General features: G+C 38.6%; 1 protein-coding gene across 7 annotated transcripts in view; it reads right to left on the reverse strand.

Annotated features, from left to right (window-relative positions):
• Nucleotides 1-378: 378 nt before the first annotated feature.
• The window catches only part of fam135a (family with sequence similarity 135 member A), a 182,157-nt gene continuing 159,835 nt past the window's right edge, over nt 379-22,700 (reverse strand). For all 7 annotated transcript variants that reach the window (XM_060916827.1, XM_060916826.1, XM_060916825.1 and 4 more), the window contains 8 exons: nt 18,082-19,945; nt 17,653-17,813; nt 7,578-7,669; nt 7,353-7,450; nt 2,112-2,263; nt 1,803-1,913; nt 1,592-1,705; nt 379-1,452 (listed from right to left, as the gene is read on the reverse strand). In XM_060916827.1, coding sequence (XP_060772810.1) covers nt 1,247-1,452; nt 1,592-1,705; nt 1,803-1,913; nt 2,112-2,263; nt 7,353-7,450; nt 7,578-7,669; nt 17,653-17,813; nt 18,082-19,945 — 2,798 coding nt within the window. In that variant the 3' untranslated portion in view covers nt 379-1,246. The remainder of the gene's footprint in view (nt 1,453-1,591; nt 1,706-1,802; nt 1,914-2,111; nt 2,264-7,352; nt 7,451-7,577; nt 7,670-17,652; nt 17,814-18,081; nt 19,946-22,700) is intronic.

The raw sequence follows: 22,700 nt of genomic DNA on the forward strand, positions 1-22,700 counted from the left end.
AGCAATGTATAGAGTGGATTTCTGATTAGTTTAAAGTGATCTTCATTGAAAAGAACAGTGCTTTTCTTTCAAAAATAAGGACATTTCAAAGTGATCCCAAACTTTTGAATGGTAGTGTACATAGACATAGTAAGTTATTTAAAATAAATAAATAAATCTTTAGTGAAGAAACATCAGTTACCTGGTTGCGCTCTGCCGATGGATCAGTTCATGATTTTTTGTAAAGACAGTGCAAACCAAGTAACTTAACATTTTTGCATTGTGATGGACAGAAATAAACATTTATTATTAAAAATAGTTTTGAAGAACAGAAAGGAACACAGCATTATTACTCTGAGGTACCTTCCAAGGATTATAAATGGTCAAAAAGGAAAAGACTTTAATATGATTCATTTAATGATGCTTAGGTCCATTATAAAAAACATTTTAGTGAATAATAAAATTGACATTTCATTTACATTTCTTGCTTACAATTTCTTGTTTACAAGCATAAATTAGCACCCAGTAACAAATGAAACTCAGTTTTCTTGAACAAAAACAAAATAATATCTAACAAGAATTTGTTATACTCAACTGAAACAAATTAAAATAACTTAAATGTGGACACCATGTAAAATTTTAACATGCTACGTTATTTTACCCAACACAAGGTTGGGATAATGTCGTGTGCATGACATTGCAATGGCTGAGCAAAACATTACATAAATCCACAGCAAAGTTTTAGGCTGTTTCAACAAAATGCATGGACTTAAATGACTACTGATTGAAAAATATCTAATGCAGTTTGGATAGCAGATACTCCTGATATGTTTAAGTTCTGTTGAACATGAGCATTCACAACAAAAGTGGCCCTTGAGGAAGCTATGCCAATTAAGCAGCTAAATTTCCAGTTCAGTATCAACAAGGTTTAACTAAACAAATTCAAACCCACCACCCACCCCATTAGACATAAAAATTTTTTTTATTATTATTTTATCTTATTTTATTGAAGTGTTTAACTTAAATAGCACTGAAAACATGTAAGACATGTACAATTAACTATTTTCATGATGAACAGAATACTAAATATAATTATTTTTAAAAATGGCAATACAAACATTCAAATTATGAATACTACATTTAAAATGAGCTGAATAAAAACTAAATATTAAGAACAAAATATAGGCCATTGAGAGATGACAGGGCATTGACAATGTCTTTTTCAATGGTGGGAGGTATTTGTGCTATCATTTTCTGTCCTAACCAGCTACTGAAAGAACTTTAGCCCAGCTACCAGGAAGAACTTCTCCAAGAATATTTCAGAATCCAAAACAGCAATGTGGGCTGCCCGGCCTATTAAAGAGTTGGCTGTGTTGGGCAGTGCATGCACAACATTGTAGCGCACCAGGTTACAGTCTTTGTTCTGGAGCACAGGTACTAGTAAATTCTCAATCATCTCAGCATACACTGGCCCTGGGGATTAAGAGTAATTAACTTTGGATTATTTAACTGAATTTTTCATACAATTAATATTGTATAACAAACAAACATTTAACTTCAGACACTAATAAAACAAATTCTTAAAATATAAGAGAAGAAATGCTGGTCTCACCCATCTGCTTGTCTTTTAAGGCTGTTTTGCACATCTCAATGCGAGCGGAATGATAGGGAACATAACGGTCTTGCAGAGAGCCTACCAGCACCACATTTCTAAAAAACTGAAGACCTGTACCATACAGAGTCCAAAAAGTCAAATAAGTTAAAATAAATAAATGAACAAACAAACAAACGGCATGTATCAAAGACCAATGAGTAATACGAACCAGCTTTCTTGCTTAACTTATAGAGAAATGTCTGCCGAGGGTCTGAGTGATCACGGCAAGTTAGCTGCAGTAGTGAACCAGACTTCTTCCATTTTTGCATGAACCATAGTCCTGAAGGAGGAAGGAGTATACAATCATCAAACTGAGAGCAAGTGTTAGTCTGCAAAGGTTACTAATAATTTATAAGGAAGAGGTTGTATTTTTTTTTTACTATGATCATTTCATAAAATTGTATTATAAACTTAATTGATAACGTCCTTTTCTGTTTTCTACTGCATTCAGTGTACTGATGGTCAGTTTTAGTTGTACCGGTATTGACGAGGGCTGAGCTGTTGTAGAGGGTGCCAAGATGTGGCCCAGACAATGAAAGGAAGGTATGAAGTCTGTTAAGATAGCCCTTAAACCTAGGCCTCGTCAACACCGAGCGCACTATCAGATTTCCCAGAGAATGACCCACAAAGCTGGAAAACAGTCACAGTTAATATGATAGTTAATCATAGTTAATCAAGTTTTGAAAGACACACATTTACACAGCATGAGTAGCAGTGAATAAAATACAGTACCAGTCAAAAGTTTGGAGACATCTAATTCAATTATTTTTTTTCAATAGTTTTATTAATTACGAAACACTTCATGTCTTAAAGTAATGAATGCTTGTCATTTCTCTTGATTTCGTTGAGCAGTTCTTGACAGAATATGGATTACTATAGTTGTTGAATAGAGCAATTTACTGTATTTTTATTATTTCCTATTTACTGTTTGATGATCTCAAATGCATTAAGAAGGCAAGAAATTCCACTAATTAATTTTTGACAAGGCACAACTGTGAAGTGAAAAGCATTCCAGGTGACTACCTCATGAAGCTGGTTAAGATAATGCCAGTAGTGTGTAAAGCTTTCATCAAGGTATAATTTCATGTATGTCCCTCATCTCATCTCATTATCTCTAGCCGCTTTATCCTTCTACAGGGTCGCAGGCAAGCTGGAGCCTATCCCAGCTGACTATGGGCGAAAGGCGGGGTACACCCTGGACAAGTCGCCAGGTCATCACAGGGCAATTTCATGTATGTTCCATATGTTATTTGATAGTTTTGATGTCTTTAGTATTGTTCTACAATGTAGAAAATAGTCAAAATACAGAAAAACATATGAATGAGTGTGTCCAAACGTTTGACTCATCCTGTAAGAATTAATTTAAACATGTAGGAATGCGTCTTTAGCATACCTGCCAACCTTGAAAAAATTTTATGAGTACAATTTTACAATTTCATGAGTAAACCCCCCCACCCCCCACCCCAACCCGGCGCGCATGCGCCCCCACAGACCACAACCAGCAGACCGAAAACACACTTTCAATTCAGTTTTATTGCTTGACCTTGGGAACATAGTCCAGTTTTGTAAAACATTCCTATTGATAGACTTTGGGAAACTGTTACTGATGGCTCTTGGGAACTTCCTTCCGTTTTTAAAAGCACAACAAACATTAAATACATGTGCAAATGAAATGAAATTAAACCAGAGCCACTCTTTCAAAATAAATAACATTAAATTAATACAGTATGTAAAAAAGGCACTTTCAACACAAAACATGGTCTGCACAAATTTCCCATGCAATAGGTTTAGACTTTTGCATTTTTTAACATGTTGGAAGTATATTGCATTATACAGTAAAAATATTGCATTATACAGTACACTGCAGTATTTTGTAGTATGCCTTTTTCATGTGCAAACTATTGCATTTGCATTCGAAATATTGCATTTACTGCAGTAATACTGTATAAAAAAGCATTTGATACTGCAGTACCACGCAGGTTTTTTCAGAAGAGGGATGACCAATTTTCAACTTCACATCATCTGCAAACATTCTCGGCTACCATTGACAGAAGTTACCGACTGCCCTTAAGATATACAACACGCTACGTTTTGTTGAGCACATCAATAAAGTGGTACTTATCATAGTGATTCAATGAGAGCGCGAGAGGAATTGTAATCAGGTTTCGTTGGTTACCGCATCGAATATGCAACCTCGAGTGACGGCTTCGAAGTTAAATGAAGAACTAGCCTGTACTGTTGGTGTTGTAAATGCACAAAATAACAGCTAGGAAGCTCTTGAGTACACGTGAAACACAACCATTTCTGTTACAAATATAAAAACGACGTCTCTAACCGACGTTTCAATCCCCGACTCGCTCTAGCCACCTGGCTGCACCGCTGCACTCAAGTCAGAGACGCGAAGGAGGAAGGGGAGCAGGTGAAGAGGGCAGAGCCACACGCTCTGGAAGAGGGGCGGGGGGATTGGGCAAAGCTTTCCATTCTGGCTTTGAATTTTCTCACAGATCAGCGGTATCAACTTCAGCGAGAACTTGACTGAAATGCAAGTTCGGACGATATGTGTACTTTTTAATGTGAAAACGTACAGTCGTACAATGAGGTAAAAATTCGTAGCGGCTACACAAGATGCGTACAGGTTGGCAGGTATGCTTCAGATACTGCATGTAACACTGAATACTACTCCATACATATAACTGACAATGATATTGTAAAAACAAACTTATGTACAGTACTGTACAAAAGTCTTAGGCACCATATTTTTTTGTATTACTTTTAGGCACACTATTTTTTTGGTATAGATTTTTATTTTATGATGTCTACATTGTCACATCAGTACAAAAAACATTTAAAATGTCCAAACATTAGTTTTCCAGTGCAAAATTAAATTAGAGAAAAATATTTTTATATATGTAAAGAAAGCAGCATATTACCCAAGAGAGAACTTTTCAGATTAAAAAATAAATAAATAAAAATCCCAGAATGAAGGCTGCTGGGTTTTGTTTGCAAAAATAAGAAGCAATTGCTACAAAGTCTCCAGAAGAAGAGTGGCTGGTTCTGCAAGATGCTCTATCTTTAAAAAATTGCACAAATTGTACCCGAGATGACTATTTTTTTTTAAAGCAAAGGTCAGTCACACTAAATATTGACTTTGTTTCATTTATTATGGTTTACTAACCTTTATACACTGCAACCCCATTATAATGAACTCTTTTACTACGAACTTTTGCATCTAAATGAACCAAGTTCCTGTCCCCCACCTTTAATGGCAATAAGTTGGAGTCTTCAAAAAAAAAATCCCTGTCATGTCCATTGGTGATGCATGTGCTGCATGCTTCGAGCACCATTAGGACTAATTCCTATGAGTCTGCGATTGCGCAATCACAGCACACTTATAAGGACTCTCTACCCACAGACTTAGGCCCTGTCCACATGGCAACGGATTCAGGTGACTCCGATACAATTGCTTATCGTTTAGGCCTGGCGTCCACACGGCACCGGCGTTTTGGGTGCCCAAAACGTAATCTTTTTGAGAACAGGTTCCAGAGTGGAAAGATCTGGCAACGTTGCCGTTGTGAAGTTGTCTGGATGAGTAGAACGGATTTGTTTATGATGACGTCACAACCACATGACTGTGAGTGCTTCACGCCGGGTAGAAGTGTAACGAACTCGATGAGAGTTGTCAACAAATCCTATAACTTGGTTCATGAAACGCGCTTACAAAATATTTTCACTGTGAATATTTATTGTGTAATGGTGCAGAGAGAGAGAGAGAGAGAGAGAGAGAGAGAGAGAGAGAGAGAGAGACTCTGCCCTTAGGGCAGAGTCAATCCCGCTGGCAAAAATAGGGAAAAAAAAGGAGTGATCTCACCTCTTCAGATGATGGTTTAAGTCCTACAATACATTCCTCAAAAAGGGCGTAGAAGAGCAAATTAATCCATCAACGTGTAGCATTCAATTTATTCCGGACCATTAAAGACGCCGCCTTCTGCATAGAATCATACGTCATCCTCGCCGCCATATTGGATAGGTCAAAGCGGAGAATAAAGATTCATGTGCTGCGTTTAACTGTACCAACAGGTTTACCGTCCAAACGAGATCACATGGGATTACCTTTCACAGGTGAGAAACAACAAATTAATCCATCAACGTGTAGCATTCAATTTATTCCGGACCATTAAAGACGCCGCCTTCTGCATAGAATCATACGCCATCCTCGCCGCCATATTGGATAGGTCAAAGCGGAGAATAAAGATTAGCTGCGTTTAACTGTACCAACAGGTTTGCCATCCAAACGAGATCACATGGGATTACCTTTCACAGGTGAGACTGGAAAAATACTTTTCATTGTATTTGGTCATTATAATGTAATTTTACGAACAGATTTTCCTGACTTTGTGGCTAATATGAAGTCTCGCGCATAATAGTTTATGCGCATGCGTCCTTACTTCTTCTATTGTTCTGGTGTCTCCGAAGGGACCGTCTTACAGCGCCCCTAGAGGTGTGGCATGTGTATTGCATCGTTTTCAGCAAGCGTTGCGTTGCCATATGGACCTGATATTTTACTGATCGTTGCCCATTTGGACGCGATATATTTTTAAATAACATCTCGTTGCCGTTGTCGTGTGGATGTAGCCTTACATCCACATGACAATGGCAATGAGATGTTATTTAAAAATGTTAAATTTAAATGATGTTAAAAAATGTTAAAATGTTAAATTTAAATGATGTTATTTAGTGAAGTACACGTGCTGTACTTAGTGTCTCATGTTACCACACCTTGTATCTATGCTGGTGTTGACTTTGTTTTGTGTATTTGGACTCTGTCTTTCGTCACTGCCTCAGCCATTCTGTTTGTGCTCCGTTTGTCTCTTGACCATTGCCCATTTCACAACCCTGCCTTTGTTTTACGTTTGTGAACTGTTTGCCTGCCTATTTGTAAATAAACACTCTTCCTGCAATTACATCCATCATTTGTCTGCTGACATGACACACTGAGCCATGCGCACCTCTTTCCACCACAGACGCATAATAAGTAATCAAGTCCATAGTCAACTTAACAATATATGTGTTAATGCCATAAAACAAAGACTTAACTAACCTAGCTTAGTTGTAGATCACTAATAATTATTGAGAACAGTGCTCAAAGGAGGCGGCACGGTGGTGTAGTGGTTAGCACTGTCGCCTCACACCAAGAAGGTCCGGGTTCGAGCCCCGTGGCCGACAAGGGCCTTTCTGTGCGGAGTTTGCATGTTCTCCCCGTGTCCGCGTGGGTTTCCTCCGGGTGCTCCGGTTTCCCCCACAGTCCAAAGACATGCAGGTTAGGTTAACTGGTGACTCTAAATTGACCGTAGGTGTGAATGTGAGTGTGAATGGTTGTCTGTGTCTATGTGTCAGCCCTGTGATGACCTGGCGACTTGTCCAGGGTGTACCCCGCCTTTCGCCCGTAGTCAGCTGGGATAGGCTCCAGCTTGCCTGCGACCCTGTAGAAGGATAAAGCGGCTAGAGATAATGAGATGAGATAAACTATTTGGATGTCCCCCAAGCAGTTCGTTATACTGGAGTTGCAGTGTAAGGCTTTTTTTTTTTTTAATGTAGACACATTTAATTTCATTATTTTTGGAGGCATCTTCGCTCTACAGCATTTCTTTGCACGTGTCTAAAAGTTTTGCCCAGTACTGTATATGAATTCTCTGGTTTCATCTTAAAAAAAAAAAATTACCTTATTTTAGAAACTGAGAGATTGTAGATTTGTATGTATTGTACAATTTCATCCAAAAGCCGGTCAGTCATAGAATCAAAGTCAGCAAAAGTGTCATTCTGAGATGGTACAAGCCAAAAAGACAAGACATTTCACTTTACAGACAGAATTTTTTTTTTTTTTGCCTAGTACAAAACAAAAACAAACCAAAAAAATTTTTTACCTTGAAGATGAACGGATAGTTACCTGGTTGCGCTCTGACATCAAGAAGTCTATATGAGATCCAGGCAAGCCCAGCTCTAGGTAGGTCTTCACCAACCTTAAATCTGCACTGTTTCCTGTTGTTTGAGTGGAAGGGAAATATTGTTAACGATACTGTAAAAAAAAAAAAAAAAGTGTTCTAATTGGAAGTGGGTTTTCAAAACATGTATAACATACATTGCTGTATATATGAGGAGTCTGTGCCCAAGACAGCCTCAGATTCCTGTTCTTGGCTGAGAAAGTGGAACCCAATGTGGTATTCTGCTGTTCTACCTCATGCACCTCAAGGTTTGATGTTTTGTGCATCTTGTTATATATTTTTATAGGTGTATTAATGTAGTTTGGATTTCGGGGTAGTTAAAAAGGGGTGGGAAATTAAAAAAGTATTGTACTTCTTCCCACTCCTTTTTCGAACAATGTGCGGTGTTTTGTAATGTCTTAGCTCTTTATATTATTTTTTTTATTTCTCGTTTTCTTTCTTTTGTATGTACAAATAGTTACATACATTTTTTATACATGTTTGAAATAAATAAACTCATTCATTCTGCTTTTCTGGTTGCCAGTTGTAAAGCGTGATTATGCAATACTATATCCTTCCTGGCAGCTTGAACATATCTAGATATTTTCCACTGACCTATCTTATCAGCAAGGTTTTTCCACTCACAGAACTGTCCTTCACTGAATGTTTCTTGTTTTACACACCTTTCTGTGTAAACTATAAAGACTGTTGTGTGTGAAAATCCCAGAAGCTCATTAGTTTCTGAAACACTCAAACCAGTCCTTTATAAATTCAACTTTACTTGTATCGCACTTTTAACAGTGGACATTGTCACAAAGCAGCTTTGCATAAATATGTATATTCCGCCTATACATTTTACATATATCAATTTATTCAACCCCAAATCAGAAAAAAGTTGGGACAGTATGGAAAATTCAAACAAAACAAAAAGAGTGATTTTGAAATTTACTTTGACTTGTATTTCATTGCAGACAGTATTTATTTTAAAAGTTGTGAGAAGGAATGGCAACATTATAAAGTTGGAAATGCTTTACTGTCCCAACATTTTTTGAAACGTGTTCCAAGAACCAAAACTGAAATGTGTTTATTTTGAAAACAACAAAAAAACAATAGAATTCATGAGGTAAAACATCAAATAATATGCTGTTTCGTTTTGAGTGCAATAAAGGTCAAAGATTAACAACTGTTCACTGATCGAGACCTGAGTGGAAGACTGTTTGTGGCAATTTCAGTCCTCAACTTATCATGGCAATTGTAGTCCCATCATCGCAAAACTGTTTCAGAATCAGAGCATAAGGGGTCACTGGTATCTCAGGAGTAACATAAGTAATCTTAAGTACCAATATCAATGCCATGATCAAATTCAAATTTTTCTTCATATGATGGCCACATTCTGATGTTTGATGTGAACATTAACTGATGTGTTTGACCTATATCTGCATGATTTTTATGCATTGGCTGATATATGAAGAGTTTGGTTCCAAAACACTATGAATCCACTGTAATTAACTTGTGCGGTAGCAACAGTCCAGTTGTTTCTCTCCTTAGCCCAGGTAAGATGCTTCTGATGTTGTCTCTGGTTCAGGAGTGGCTTGATATTAGGAATGCGGCAGTTGTAGCCCATTTTCTGAAAACATCTGTGTGTGGTGGCTCTTGATGGACTGACACCAGCCTCGGTCCACTCCATGTGATGCTCTCTCAAGTTCTTGAATCGACTTTTCTTGACAATCCTCTCAAGGCTGCAGTCATCCCTGTTGCTTGTGCACCTTTTCAGTAGTGAACTTCTGTGGCTTACCCTCCTTTTAGAAGGCGTCTATGATCGTCTTCTGGACAACTGTCACGTCAGCAGTCTTCCACATGATTGTGACTGCATGTACTGAACTAGACCAAGAGATACACTGTATTCATACTGTTTTACTCAAACTTGACATGAAAAATTTTATTTTGAGATACTGGATTTCTGATTTTCCTGAGCTATAAGTCATAATCACTGCAAGTTGGCCTTGTGGTTAGCATGTCTGCCTCTTGACCAGGAGCCTGTGAGTTCTACTTGTGGTCACGTCATACCAAAGACCATCATAAAAATGGTATCTACTGCCCTCTGGCAAGGCACACTGCAATATAGATGTGAGTAGGGAGTCAAACTCTTGACTCCTTAAAACATTTCACTTTATGTGTAAATGAATATAGAATATATGAATGTTTAACTTTTTGAATCAAATTACAAAAAAATTAACTTTTTCATGATATTCCAATATTTTGAGATGCACTAGTATGTATGTACATACATAATATATAAAATTGTCATCGGTTGACTATCAGGTCAACCTTCGGGCCATGGCTTCCCCCATTGGGCCATGGGGGAAGCCATGGCCTCATGGTTTGAGAAGCAGCTTTGGGACCAAAAGATCGCCAGTTTGATTCTCTGGACCAGCAAGAATGGCTGAAGTGCCCTTGAGCAAAGCACCTAACCCCCAACTGCTCCCTAGGCTGTTCTGGGTGTGTTGTACATTGCTAACATAATGTAATGGCATTACATTAATGGCATTTATGATCACATCAGTTGTGCTGCTTTTGCTGATGTGATCAGGTGTGACTGGTGAGTCCAATTCGGGAACTGCACACTTTGGGGCAGTGGGGAGACTGGAATGTGGCTGTGGCAGGGGCTCATGATGAACCCTTCCTATGCTCTCTGACATTGATGACACGGTCATGGCAGCTATTCTCAAAGTCAGAGAAGGCTTTCACAGTCACACCTTACCATGCATTCCTGTCTTATGCATGGGCTTGCAACCCCTTAGCAGGGATGCCACAAAGTTTAAAGTTGTCCTTGATACAGTCTTTGTATCTCTTCTTTGGATGACCCTTGGAGCACTGGTCCTGCAATAGGATACCATACAGGAGATGGTGAGGTATGCAGGAACTGTGCATTCTGATGACATAGCCTGTCCATTGCATTGGTGCCTTGAAGACCATAGCCTCTACACTAACCAGGCCCGCTCCAGGTCCTGCCATTTGATGCCTAGCAATAGCTCAATTGGAACTGTTCAAGCTGTTTAACGTGCCTCCTGTTTTCAGTCCAGGTCTTGCAGCCATACAGAAGGCTCAAAAGCACAACCACCTTAATCTTGGCAGAGAGCTTGATATTTTTGTTTTTCATCACTCAAGTTCGTAGGCAGGCTTGTGATTGGCTGGCTTTGCTGATGTGAGCTGCAATCTCCTTACACACACACAGGAGTGTTTTACTGGGAAATACACCACTCGTATTTTTCATCCAAACTACAATGAGTAACATATTTTCCAATATCCTCCGTCGTGAGATTGATGGATTGTTTTGATTAACTTGCACAGTTTTTGTTTGTGAACGTGCCTATAAAAAAAAAAGAAAATCACACGTTGATTCGAACATATGAAGTTTATCTTCTCGTGTTGAAAAACTAATTTTTCATACAAAATACATCGTGGCTCTGAGTCCCAATATCGCAGATTCCCCAATATCTTCACTTCGATGAGGTCACTCCCATTGTTTTCCCACTGACTTGACGCACGTTGTCAAAATGGTGAACCGGTTCAGAATTAAAATTCTTTTGATTAACTTGCATTTTTTTTTGTGGACATGTCTATATAAATGAAATGTTGCCAAAATTGACCGAAGTGGATAAAGTAAGGCAATCAGAACTGCGGCAGACTTGAGAGGACCGAGCCCAACATGCTGGGTTTGCCCTGAGGATTATGGGGTTCTGTGATTTGGTTCCGTTTCCAGACCTGAAAGATAAGCCTCCATGTGACGACGGTGGCAAAACACCTATTTACTCGTGATTAAACTGAGAGTTGGGAACTTCTGGATTTCCTTTTAAGCACAAACTCGTTACCAGTCCGAATGAACCGTTTCAGGACTGAAGAATAAGTTTTAACATGATTCACTTGGAATTAATTACATTTTCTATATCATGGCTCGAAATTCGCGGTGGTCCGGTCGCCCGAGGCGACTTAATTTCTCATTTGGCGGATAATTCCTGTCACTAGGTTGGCTAGTTGTAAATAAAAAAATATATATATGAAGCGAAGATTCAGACACACCGTCAACTAAAGCCGCCACATATTAAGCGTGTGCCGTGTCTGTGTCAATTGATGTGTTTATCGGCAGTATGGAAAATACTGAAGAATTCCGAATCATATCGTGTACGAGTCAGGCTGTCAGTTTTTTCACTACTGCGCATGCATACAGTATAACACATCTTGTTGAATATCGCAGTAATCATGTTATCAAATTCGATAGATGTGGCCACATTATCGCCCATTTAAACACATGTTTTTGTTGTTGTTTACATCTGCCAAAGCTACGTTGCGATGTGGAATTTTCTGAAAGGTGTACAGAAACTGTCAGAGACAGGGACAAAGCGACCTCGGTCTGAAGAGGAGAAAAAGGCCGCCGATAAAGCGTACGAGAAGGAGAAACGACAAAGCAAACGTGGGAGCAGGGTAGGCCTTGGCTGCGATACAATTTTTATGGAATAATTAATTTTTTTCAAGTTGATTCCTAGTCAATATGAAGCTCCTAATGCTTTCTCTCTCATAAATGATTAAATACAGAAAGCATGTTGGACATATTTTGGGTGCTATAATCATGATAGTAAGTATATTTGTTTTCAATACTCGTACACCAAGTTGCCAAGTTTTCCAATATATTATTATTTGTTGATATTATATTATGGTGCTCTGTGTTCTCATTTATGTATTTAACAACAGTATCAAAATACTTGGGTCTTGAAATAAATGCACATTAGTCATGAACAATGGTAACTAATCTCTTTTGTGTTATTTTTGACAGAAGTAAAATTCATACATGAACAAATTTTGGCTAGTTGAGTTTCTGTTTGGCGAGTTACTTTGGAAGGTCACTAGTCCGGCTGGCTGGTGAAAAAAATATATGAATTTCTAGGCATATATAATATAATATAATATAATATAATATAATATAATATAATATAATATAATATAATATAATATAATATATAATATAATATATCTCACACACATACAGTACCACAGTCATTTGGACACACCTACTCATTCATAGGTTTTTCTGTATTTTGACTATTTCCCACATTATAGAACAACACTGAAAGGTAGACTGCCTTTCAGATTTTTAAGTGTAGGTCATAAAAAGAATTTTCCCTGACACCCAATTATTTTTGTTTAGTGGACAGAAAGCTACTGAATTCAAATCACAGACTTCCAATTTAATTAGTTTTTTTTTTAATAGAACAATTAATGAATTTAGGGCCATGTGGCCCTAAATTCTCCGCTATTTTTTCCTGCTTCACCATGACCCAATTCAAGATACTGTCATGCATCACGTGGTGGGCTTTCCCCGTCTGCACAAGGCACTGTGGGATACAAATTTGAAACAGGAGAGAAAAATGGAGGCTGTGAGTGTGCGAATGAAACCTGAAAGACCGACTACAGTAATGGAAAGTGAGAAGACATTATATGTTGCGAAGGAAAGGAAATGCAGGACCAAACTAATAAATATCGGCAGTCAGCGAGCACCTCGGTGTGAGCAGCTGTTCGTTTAGCAACAGAATGATGTAACTGTCAGTGCACGGCCAAGGTAAACCTGTAGATGGAAGTAATGCAACACTGTGGATGCCAGCTGCAGTAAAACCCAAAAGAAGAAAAAGAAGGTAAACCTGTGCATGTGCACACGGACTTCCTCAGTCTGCTTGACTGCGCAAAGTGAGCAATTTCATGCATAGCATTTGCTAGGGAATCCCCTCAAATTAAATAACTTCCCAGCCACCGAATGGCCTTTAAAAAAAAAAAAAAAAAAGATATTACAGAAATATACATATCACAATGACCAAATTTCAGAGGGAACTAAATTTCATTGATTTTATGAAATCGAAAGGCCATCTAGCTTGCAGACATCAAAATTATGAAATAACACACACAGGAAATTATGTGGTAAATAAAGAGTGTTATGAAAAATTATTTTTCATATTTTAGATTCTTCAAAGTAGCCACTGTTTACCTTGATGACAGCTTATAATGCACACTAATGGTATTATCTTCATGAGATAGTCACCTGGAATGCTTTTCAATTAAGTCATGTCATCTAACCTTGCTCTATCGTGCAGTCGCACTTACTAGGCAGGCTCTCCTTTTCTTTTCTGCTGGCTTTTAGCTCACGGGAAAGCGGAGTCCGCCATATTTGCCCACACTGACTTGCTTTGGTTAAAAGTAGGTCAAACACGCCCCACAGTGGTCACGTGATATTGTTGCTCACTTGCTTTGGCAACTGTCGGAATCATAAAATGTGGGACGCATTTTATCTTGACAAAACGGTGACACGTAGGGTACATGGCGTGTGCAGTATAGTCTCATGTCAAAACTCCAACAACTTTAGACATAGAACATTTTGCCCAGAATTCAACTTTGAAGTCAGCACCTTTAATAAAAATAAAGAAAAAGCATTGAATTAGAAGGGATGTCCAAAATTTTACTGGTACTATGTATAAAAAAATTTATCACTATCAGCTGGGTGTGCCTGGAATATAACTCTGGGGTCAAAGGAAGGGCACAAATTAATCAAAAGCTGTGAATAAATATTGCATGAATCCATCTGTGGGTATGCATATTTTCAGCTCACATGGTGCCCATATTTTTTACTAATCAGATCATCAGAGATCCACTTACAGATTAGCATTAAGATGACAAACTTAGGCTGAACTGGTCTTACAGTTCCTGAAAAGAAGTTGTTTGAACTTAGTTCTGCCCCTATGTACTGCCACACCCCAAGTTTTGCATATGACCTTATGCTGTATATGACTTTTGTTCAAAGACATGCAGATTAAGTACAATGGAGGCCACTGTAATTGGTGCAAGTTGTAGTGGTTTCCCAGCCATAATGTACGTACATATATATATATATATATATATATATATATATATATATATATATATATATATATATATATATCTTACTATGGCAAAAGCTAAATAAATAAAAAAATAAGAATTGTCAATCCATGCATGCAATCATAAGTTACAGTTGTTTGAGTAAATTAGGCTCCACCCTGCAAGAGTCAACTGGTACCGTATGTAGCAGATATATTGACAAGTTTGCTGCTTTTGCAAATGCAAAATAATAGATGATTTTGGCTATAGCCAAGGAATAAGAGGAAGAATTTTCAATGTAAACCTTCTCTAGATATGTGCCAAAATATAAAAGCTTGCACTATCACCCCACCAAGAGGAACAATTTTATCATTTCACTTTAGTAGTGTTTGAGATATTGCACCTGCCTATAAAGTTTCATGTGGATACGCTTTACAGATTTGGCTGCACAATTTGTTTTATATGAAAAAAATAATAAGAGGAGGAAGAAAAATTCATAACAAAAGCTACTGCAGCATGGTTCCAGCACTTGGACCTCGATTTTAAAAAATGTGAGTGAAAAAGTATAGGGTTACAGCAACTTCAGTTCATGCACAGTGACAGTGAAACAGTGAAAAACGGTAATCGTATACACTTGGAGAGGAGTTATCATCATAAATTGATTGCTAATCTGATGTCAGCATTATATTTTCTGCAAGGTTGACAATGTTTCACCAAAACAAGCTGTACCATCTTATGTATCTTCTCTAGATTCACTTTTTCTTTTGTTCAAATAAACAAACATTTCTTGTAAATTATTTGCTTACTTTTGTAATCTTATCTTGTGATAATTACTAATTATAACTTAAGCTCGACCTCATGCCTCTCTGTTTCTATTTTGTGATTCAGTAACTGTATTTTAGTTACTATCCATTAGGGTTGACATTGCCTCTCTGTATGCTCAGTAACTACACTACCTGGCCAAAAAAAAAAAAAAAAGTTACTCTCGCTATTTCTTTGGACTATCTTTACCTTTGATTATGGTGCACATTTGACATGGCATTGTTTTGACAAACTTATGCAATGTCACAACATTTACTTCCATTCAGGGATCCATCCAGAGTTAATTTTTCACCAAGATCTTGTATTGATAACGGGAGAACATCCCAAAGACTTTCAATGGGGTTAAGGTCAGGAATTTCTGGTGGCCAATTCATGTCTGAAAATGATTTTAGATGCTTCCTGAACCACTCTTTCACAATTTGAGCCCGATGAATTGTGACATTGTTGTCCTGGAATATGCCCATGTCACTGGGGAAGAAAAAATTCATTGATGGGATAATCTGGTCATTCTGTACATTTAGGTAGTTAGCGGACTTCATTTTATTGCCACATAATGTTGCTGAGCCTAGGCCTGACCACTTGAAGCAAACCCAGATCATGACACTGCCACCAGAGGCTTGTACAGGGGTCAGTATACATGATGATTCTTACCCTAATGCGTTCATTGTTCTGGAATAGGTTAAATGTGGACTCATTTGTCCACATGTACTTTTTCCATTGCTCCAGAGTCCAATCTTTATGCTCCCTAGCAAACTGAAGCCTTTTCTTCAGATTCGCCTCACTAACAAACTGATTTCTTATGGCCTCAGAGCTCTTTAATCCTAGTCTGGTTAACACCAGACCATATCACAAGTGAAATATGGTCTGGAATCCGCCTATTGAATTTCTCGTAGGGGAGGTGTGGTTTACGATTGTCAACGGCCGTTTATTGGACGTTGCGAATGTCTATCATTTGGCGTATACGTAGCCCATGGCCAATCATGGCAGTTGTACCCGGTGACGTAGTTAGAGTGACGAAGAAGACGAAGAGGCGAAGAAGAGAAGGAAAGAGAAAGAGAAGGCAAAACAAAAATAAGAAAAAAATGGCACTGAACGATTACTGCCGTTTGTGCAAGACAAATATGAGAGAAGCTGGTTTGGTTAGTTTGGTTCGTATCGCTCGCCGCCATGTTAAATGTGATCCGTAAACAGTCCCAAATAAACTACAAGCTTCCGTTTGTCGAGTAGTACACGTCACCGTCTTTCCACCCCTCCCCACTCTCTGATTGGCTCCCTAACTCAGGCGAGCCTTTAGACCATAGTTTCCATGCTGTCTTTTCAGATCGGAACGATTGTGCAAAGCAGCATGGGATTTCCCAGGCTACTTTAATCCCAATCTTGTGAGTTCTCCACACATTGTGTGTGTGGAAATGTTCTTACTTTCACTATTCAACATAGCTCTAAGTTCTATTTTATATATATATATATATATATATATATATATATATATATATATATATATATATATAACACACACGTGTTTAAGTGATCTATCACAGTCAGTCAAGATTTTTTTTCTGGCCACATTTCTTCTACAAAGTTGATGGTCCACCACTATTCTTCCAGGTTTTTATAAGGTTCTTAACCCAATTCCAGTAATTTCAACAACCTCGTGAGTTGTTTTTTTTGCTTGATGCAGGCCAATAATTTTACCCTTCTGAAACACAGTAACATCTTTTCCATAACCATGGAATATGACTTTAGACATGGTTGTTTAAGAAATGAGAAATTACTCATTGCATCAGTTAGGGATAAATTAATTGTTGCCAGTTGAAACATTTTAATCACTGCAGTAATTATCCAATCCAATATGCTAGTGTAATGTGTAAATGATGTAAATATGCATTCCTTTCTTATTTCTATTTTACTCCTTTCTTATTCTTGTTTTACTGTTTTCTTTTAATATTTTACTGGGTTTTTTTGGTTGTTTTTTTATATTTATTATGCACTGGCCGGAGAAGCACTGCAATTTCATTGTATACCTGATGTGCAATGACAAAGATTCTATTCTATAATCAAAGGCTCTTAAGTATTTGCTTATTTAAATCCAAATGGCAACTCTTTTTTTTTTTTTTGGCCAGCAGTGTACTTGCTGTTTTCGTTGTAGTAGCTTCTGTTTTGTATTATAGCAGTCTTGATATTTCTGGATGGAGCAGTTGCAGATTCATGTCATGGTGTAGGTAAAGGGCCCCAACAATAACTGAAGCTCAGGGGCCCCCACCACTCTAAGTCTTTCCCTGACTGCAATACTCAAGCATACATTTATGAGTCTGGCCTCACCATCCAGGCCATGGACACACACAATGAGGTGAACACCCACATCACAGCTCTCATCCTCATCCAGGCTAAAATATGGCACAGTTGATGCCAACTCAGCCACTTCACTGTACAGGAATCCTGGCAGTTTAAGCTTCTTCAGCTCCTCTCTTGCTTGGGCAAATCTAAAAAACAAACAATTTCCCCACACCAACACTGAAGGAATTGATATGACCAAAATCTTGTGATTTTTAAGCATTAAATTCAGAGAAAAACACAAGTGTGAGAAATCAACTACTTATTCTAGATGCATATTTGAACATCCTGAAGGAAAACAACCATAATGGGTTTAAAAAAAAAAAAAAACTCATTCCCTGCATTTTTTTCTTAAATGGCATGAATAGATTTAACATACAAAGGGAAACCCAATGCAATGCAAATTAGAAAACTTACACTTTCATCTGGGCAGGAGGGGAGCTCTCGTACCAGTGCAGAACTGTACTGGTCTGTAGTGGTTTGGAGGGTTGAGTTTGCAAGTAGGTCCAGGGGAAATTCCTGAGCTGCTCCAAATTCTTATGCCCATAAAAAGTGCTCTTAGATTCTGAGGTCCCCATGCCATTCCCCTCTTCGCTTCTTCCCTTCAATTCTGCCAGACCATTGACATAGGGTTGCTGATCGGTTTCTTCATAATAGCCATTTTCTATCATCTCATGGTTTTTCTCATCTTCTTCTTCAGTGGAATGGACACCTGTCTGAATGCCCAACATAATAACTGGCGTTTCCTCTGGGCTTATCTCAGAAATATCAGTGCTGGAATATGAACCAAAATAATTCTCCACTAAGCCTTTCTTTACCAAGTCTGTACTACTGGTGGCTGATGTACTAGATTGTGCTGCAGTATGCATATCACTGCCAACTTCCAGCCCTATATCTTCCCCAACAGGGGTTCCAAGCTTAGCAGACTCAGATATCTTCTGAGAAGCAAAAACTTTGCAGAGGGACAGAAATACAGAAGCCTCATCTCTCTGAAACACTGGATCATCCACATGGCAGGTGGAGGCTTCTTGGTGAACTAAGGACTTGGTTGGGCTGGCGGCATGGAAAGGGATACTAATGTCAGATCTATCAGAGAAAACCAAAGCCTGCTCCTGCACAATGACACTGGATAATTGGCATGGAACCTCAGCCTCCACCTCATCATCTAAGGGAAGTGAATTTATGGAGGTTAGTGAAGACTGTATGCCACATACACCACTAGTAATCTCAGGATTTGGCCCTTCTGGTCCATTGGACCCTTTTGAAACAATACTGAGATGAGATGGTTTGAGGGCAACGCTCTGATATTTAGTAGTGATCTGTTTAACTTGTGATGAGACCCAGTCTAGATTCACTTCAGAAAAATTGGAAACAGTTTGAGGACCTTGTACTAACAATGTAGTGGAACTAGGCTCACTCTCAATGCCTGAATCCGAGAGTCTTGATGATGCACTTGGTAAACAATAATTCCTCAGTGTATTAGTACAATCTGGCCCCACATCCATGACCTCCCTGTTAGCACAATTCCCTCTATGTTGAGGCTTGGACTCACAGCAATCATTTTGCGTATTCTCTGGAATGCTTCCCCTTGTCAGTGTTGGATCACTGGGGCTTGAAAATACGACAGTGACCTTATCACACTGGTCGGGGTTCTTGTCACTAGGTTTGACCTCAGTATGTTGGAGCCCAGGAGGTAAGACCATAATATGGGCTCCCTCTGTTGCTTTGACCTCTGTGGCTTCAGTTCTAGTACCTGCCTGTACTTGTGAATTTATCAGATTTGTAAAACTGTCACTTTGAATGCTAGTGTTAGCCTGGCTGTTATTCATAAGACGTTCTATAGGGGAAGTTCTAGTGTCATTATGATTGATGTATTTGGACATGGAGCTTAACCTGCTGCTGGGATCTCCAAGCAAATATTCTTGTTTCTCTTTCTGACTGCACTGAAAGTCTCCTTGGGACTTGTCATCTGGTTCATCATGAAGGAACTTTAGGTTCTTGTAGCCTGTCAAAATCACAGAGTCTTTTGAGCACTGTCTGATCAGCTTTTTAGAGTTTTCAGTCCTGGAGTTCTTCCTTAGTTTGATGGACCTGGCCTTGGATTTTATAGGAGGCTCATTTTCCTTGTGCCAGTTAGTGACTAAAGCAGCTTGGAGTTCTGGGTAAGGATTGACAGCACTTACTCTGCCAACACAGACGTCTTTTAAAATGGGCTTATCTGTTTTAGTAGGTCCAGAGCCACTCTTGGGGTTGGGTAGACCAAACCATGGACCATCATGATCTTTGGGAAAAGAGCATAAATAAATTAAATTACATTTCAATATTATATCAGCGATTACATCAACTATATCACATTGTTCATATCAGAGGCCACATTGCAGTTTACTCAAGTTGTAACAGCAAGGCCAATTCTTTTGTTTTTGATCTATGCTGAAGACATTTGTGTTTGAGATCAAAACATGAATGTGAGATGATAGATCAGAACTGCACCTTTCATTTCCTGATATCTACATCAAGATGTGTTAAGCAACTTAGATCATGGCATCTTTTGTTTGATCCTGCCCATTTTTTAAGTGATCAAAAATAATGGAACATATGACTGACAGGTGTGCCCTGTTGTCCAGATGTTCCCTATTTATTTGATTGTTGGGTCATTCCATACAAAATGGACCAAAATTCAGAAAAAGTTGATGCATTTCAATCTCAGATTGGCCTGATTTTTATTTGATCCATTCTGTGACTTATTTTAGTGGGAAATCCCAAATTATAACCTTCTAGACTTTGCTGTTCATGTGTTATGGGCCTATAAAGGGGGTGGAGGTGTAAATTTATTTTTTCTCAAGTTCACAGCCTTATTGCTCAAAAATGATATCTTCCTCAAATTTTCAGAATCCAAAATATATTAAAAGTACTGAATTATTAAATGAGAAAAAAAGCAATCAAAGGAATAAACTTCTTTTGATGGAACTCTAATATATATATATATGGTACACATATATACACACACACACACATATTATACGGTATATTATTAACCAAGTTGCAGTTTTAAAATTGTTGTATTTTACCTTTAGATGAGTACTGAAGCACCAGAAATGATTTATTAAGAAAGAAATACACCAATATTAAATGCTTTGTTAGTATGATAAATTATGCATCGCCTCCATCCTCTCAGGATACTTCTGAACATGTGCAGAATGCCAAAATTCACAATTTTCAAAAATAAATTACCACATGTATTCATGATTTCAGGCACTTCTCACTTTAACTATGGAAAACCGATATTCTTCCTTTCACTAGCCATAAAAATTGTTTACGTTCAGGCTTGGTAATTAGTACAGAATTTGGTTGGAAATGTGTCTCCTGACATTTGAATAAAATGTTAGCTTGCTGCCTATAGCCTAGGTCACAACCGGACGTACGATTTGTTGGCCATGCGATTTTTGGCGTTTCCCAAATCGCTGCGGTTTTTTTTTGTTCGTGGAGAAAGACGCACGTTGGCCGCAAGTTTGTCTTGCAACCTGAAAAAAAAATGTAAGCACCCATAGAGTTTGTTTGACATGACAAAGAACCTCTGCGGCCAGTCTGCGGCCAGTCTACGGCTCGAAAATCAGCACGTCACATGCGCGCCCTCCATGCGTTTCTTGCGTTTTTTGCACGTAGACCGGCCGTAGGAGCACGTACGGCTGGTTGTGACCGAGGCTTATAAAGTCACCACTCTCAAAGTCTCATTCTCATTATCTCTAGCCGCTTTATCCTGTTCTACAAGGTCGCAGGCAAGCTGGAGCCTATCCCAGCTGACTACGGGCGAAAGGCGGGGTACACCCTGGACAAGTCGCCAGGTCATCACAGGGCTGACACATAGACACAGACAACCATTCACACTCACATTCACACCTACGGTCAATTTAGAGTCACCAGTTAACCTAACATGCATGTCTTTGGACTGTGGGGGAAACCGGAGCACCCGAAGGAAACCCATGCGGACACGGGGAGAACATGCAAACTCCGCACAGAAAGGCTCTCGCCGGCCACGGGGCTCGAACCTGGACCTTCTTACCGTGAGGCGACAGGGCTAACCACTACACCACCGTGCCGCCCCCACTCTCAAAAGTTCAATACATAATCCTGTTTGTATTACCCAAGGTTATCACATAATAGAAAATGGTACCAAAAAAAAAGGCTAGGTCACATTTTAGACCTTACATTTCCACTTTTGTTCAATCATTAACACTTTGCATCACTAAATCTATAACAACAGCCTAAACCACTGGTATCAGGAACAGTGCATAGCACATGCTGTCTTGACACCAAACACTTATCCTCTTCCCTTGGCCAGTAGAATGACTTTGCGGGGCCATGAGGGTGAAGGAATCTTGCTTCAAAGTCATCATATTCAGCTTCTAAGGAGACTAAAATGATATTTGCTATCCACCAGGATCCATCATACAGACAAGCTGCATACTGCCCAGGACTTATCTCTAGTGTGGTTTCAGGTTGGCAAGGATGCATATGCATGAAACCACTTTAATGGAAATTTAATGAACACAAAATTTGCACCATCATAGTCCCATTAATGCTGTTCTTTTGATGTATTTCACCACTGAAGACATTCAGTCTGTAGGCATGATGTTTCTCTGTGGTTTTGTGAATAATTTCACAAAAAGCTATAATCAGCAGACCAGGCAGACCACCAAAAGTAAGCTAAAAACAAAAAAAGCCACTATTTTGGCATCAGATATAGAACATGTAGAGAGCTGAACATTAGTGAAACGAGGTGCATTCAGTTGCTAATATCTCTCACTTGATATCCTCAAAGTTGCAAAGAGGTACTACTTTGTACAAATGTAGCGATTTTACCTTGAAAAAAAACATTTTGATGGTCAGTCCTTTTATTTGAGCCTCACAACAGGCACTAGGGAACTTACACTGACTCAGTTAAAAACTAGAGGTCCAACATTAAAGATTTAAAATATTATTGAGACAGATTTTCCTTAAAAGGTCAAAGTAGGCTGTGAGTAATGTGCTTTTAGATT

The sequence above is a fragment of the Neoarius graeffei genome, chromosome 3 (genome assembly GCF_027579695.1).
Source record: "Neoarius graeffei isolate fNeoGra1 chromosome 3, fNeoGra1.pri, whole genome shotgun sequence".
Lineage (NCBI taxonomy): Eukaryota > Metazoa > Chordata > Actinopteri > Siluriformes > Ariidae > Neoarius > Neoarius graeffei.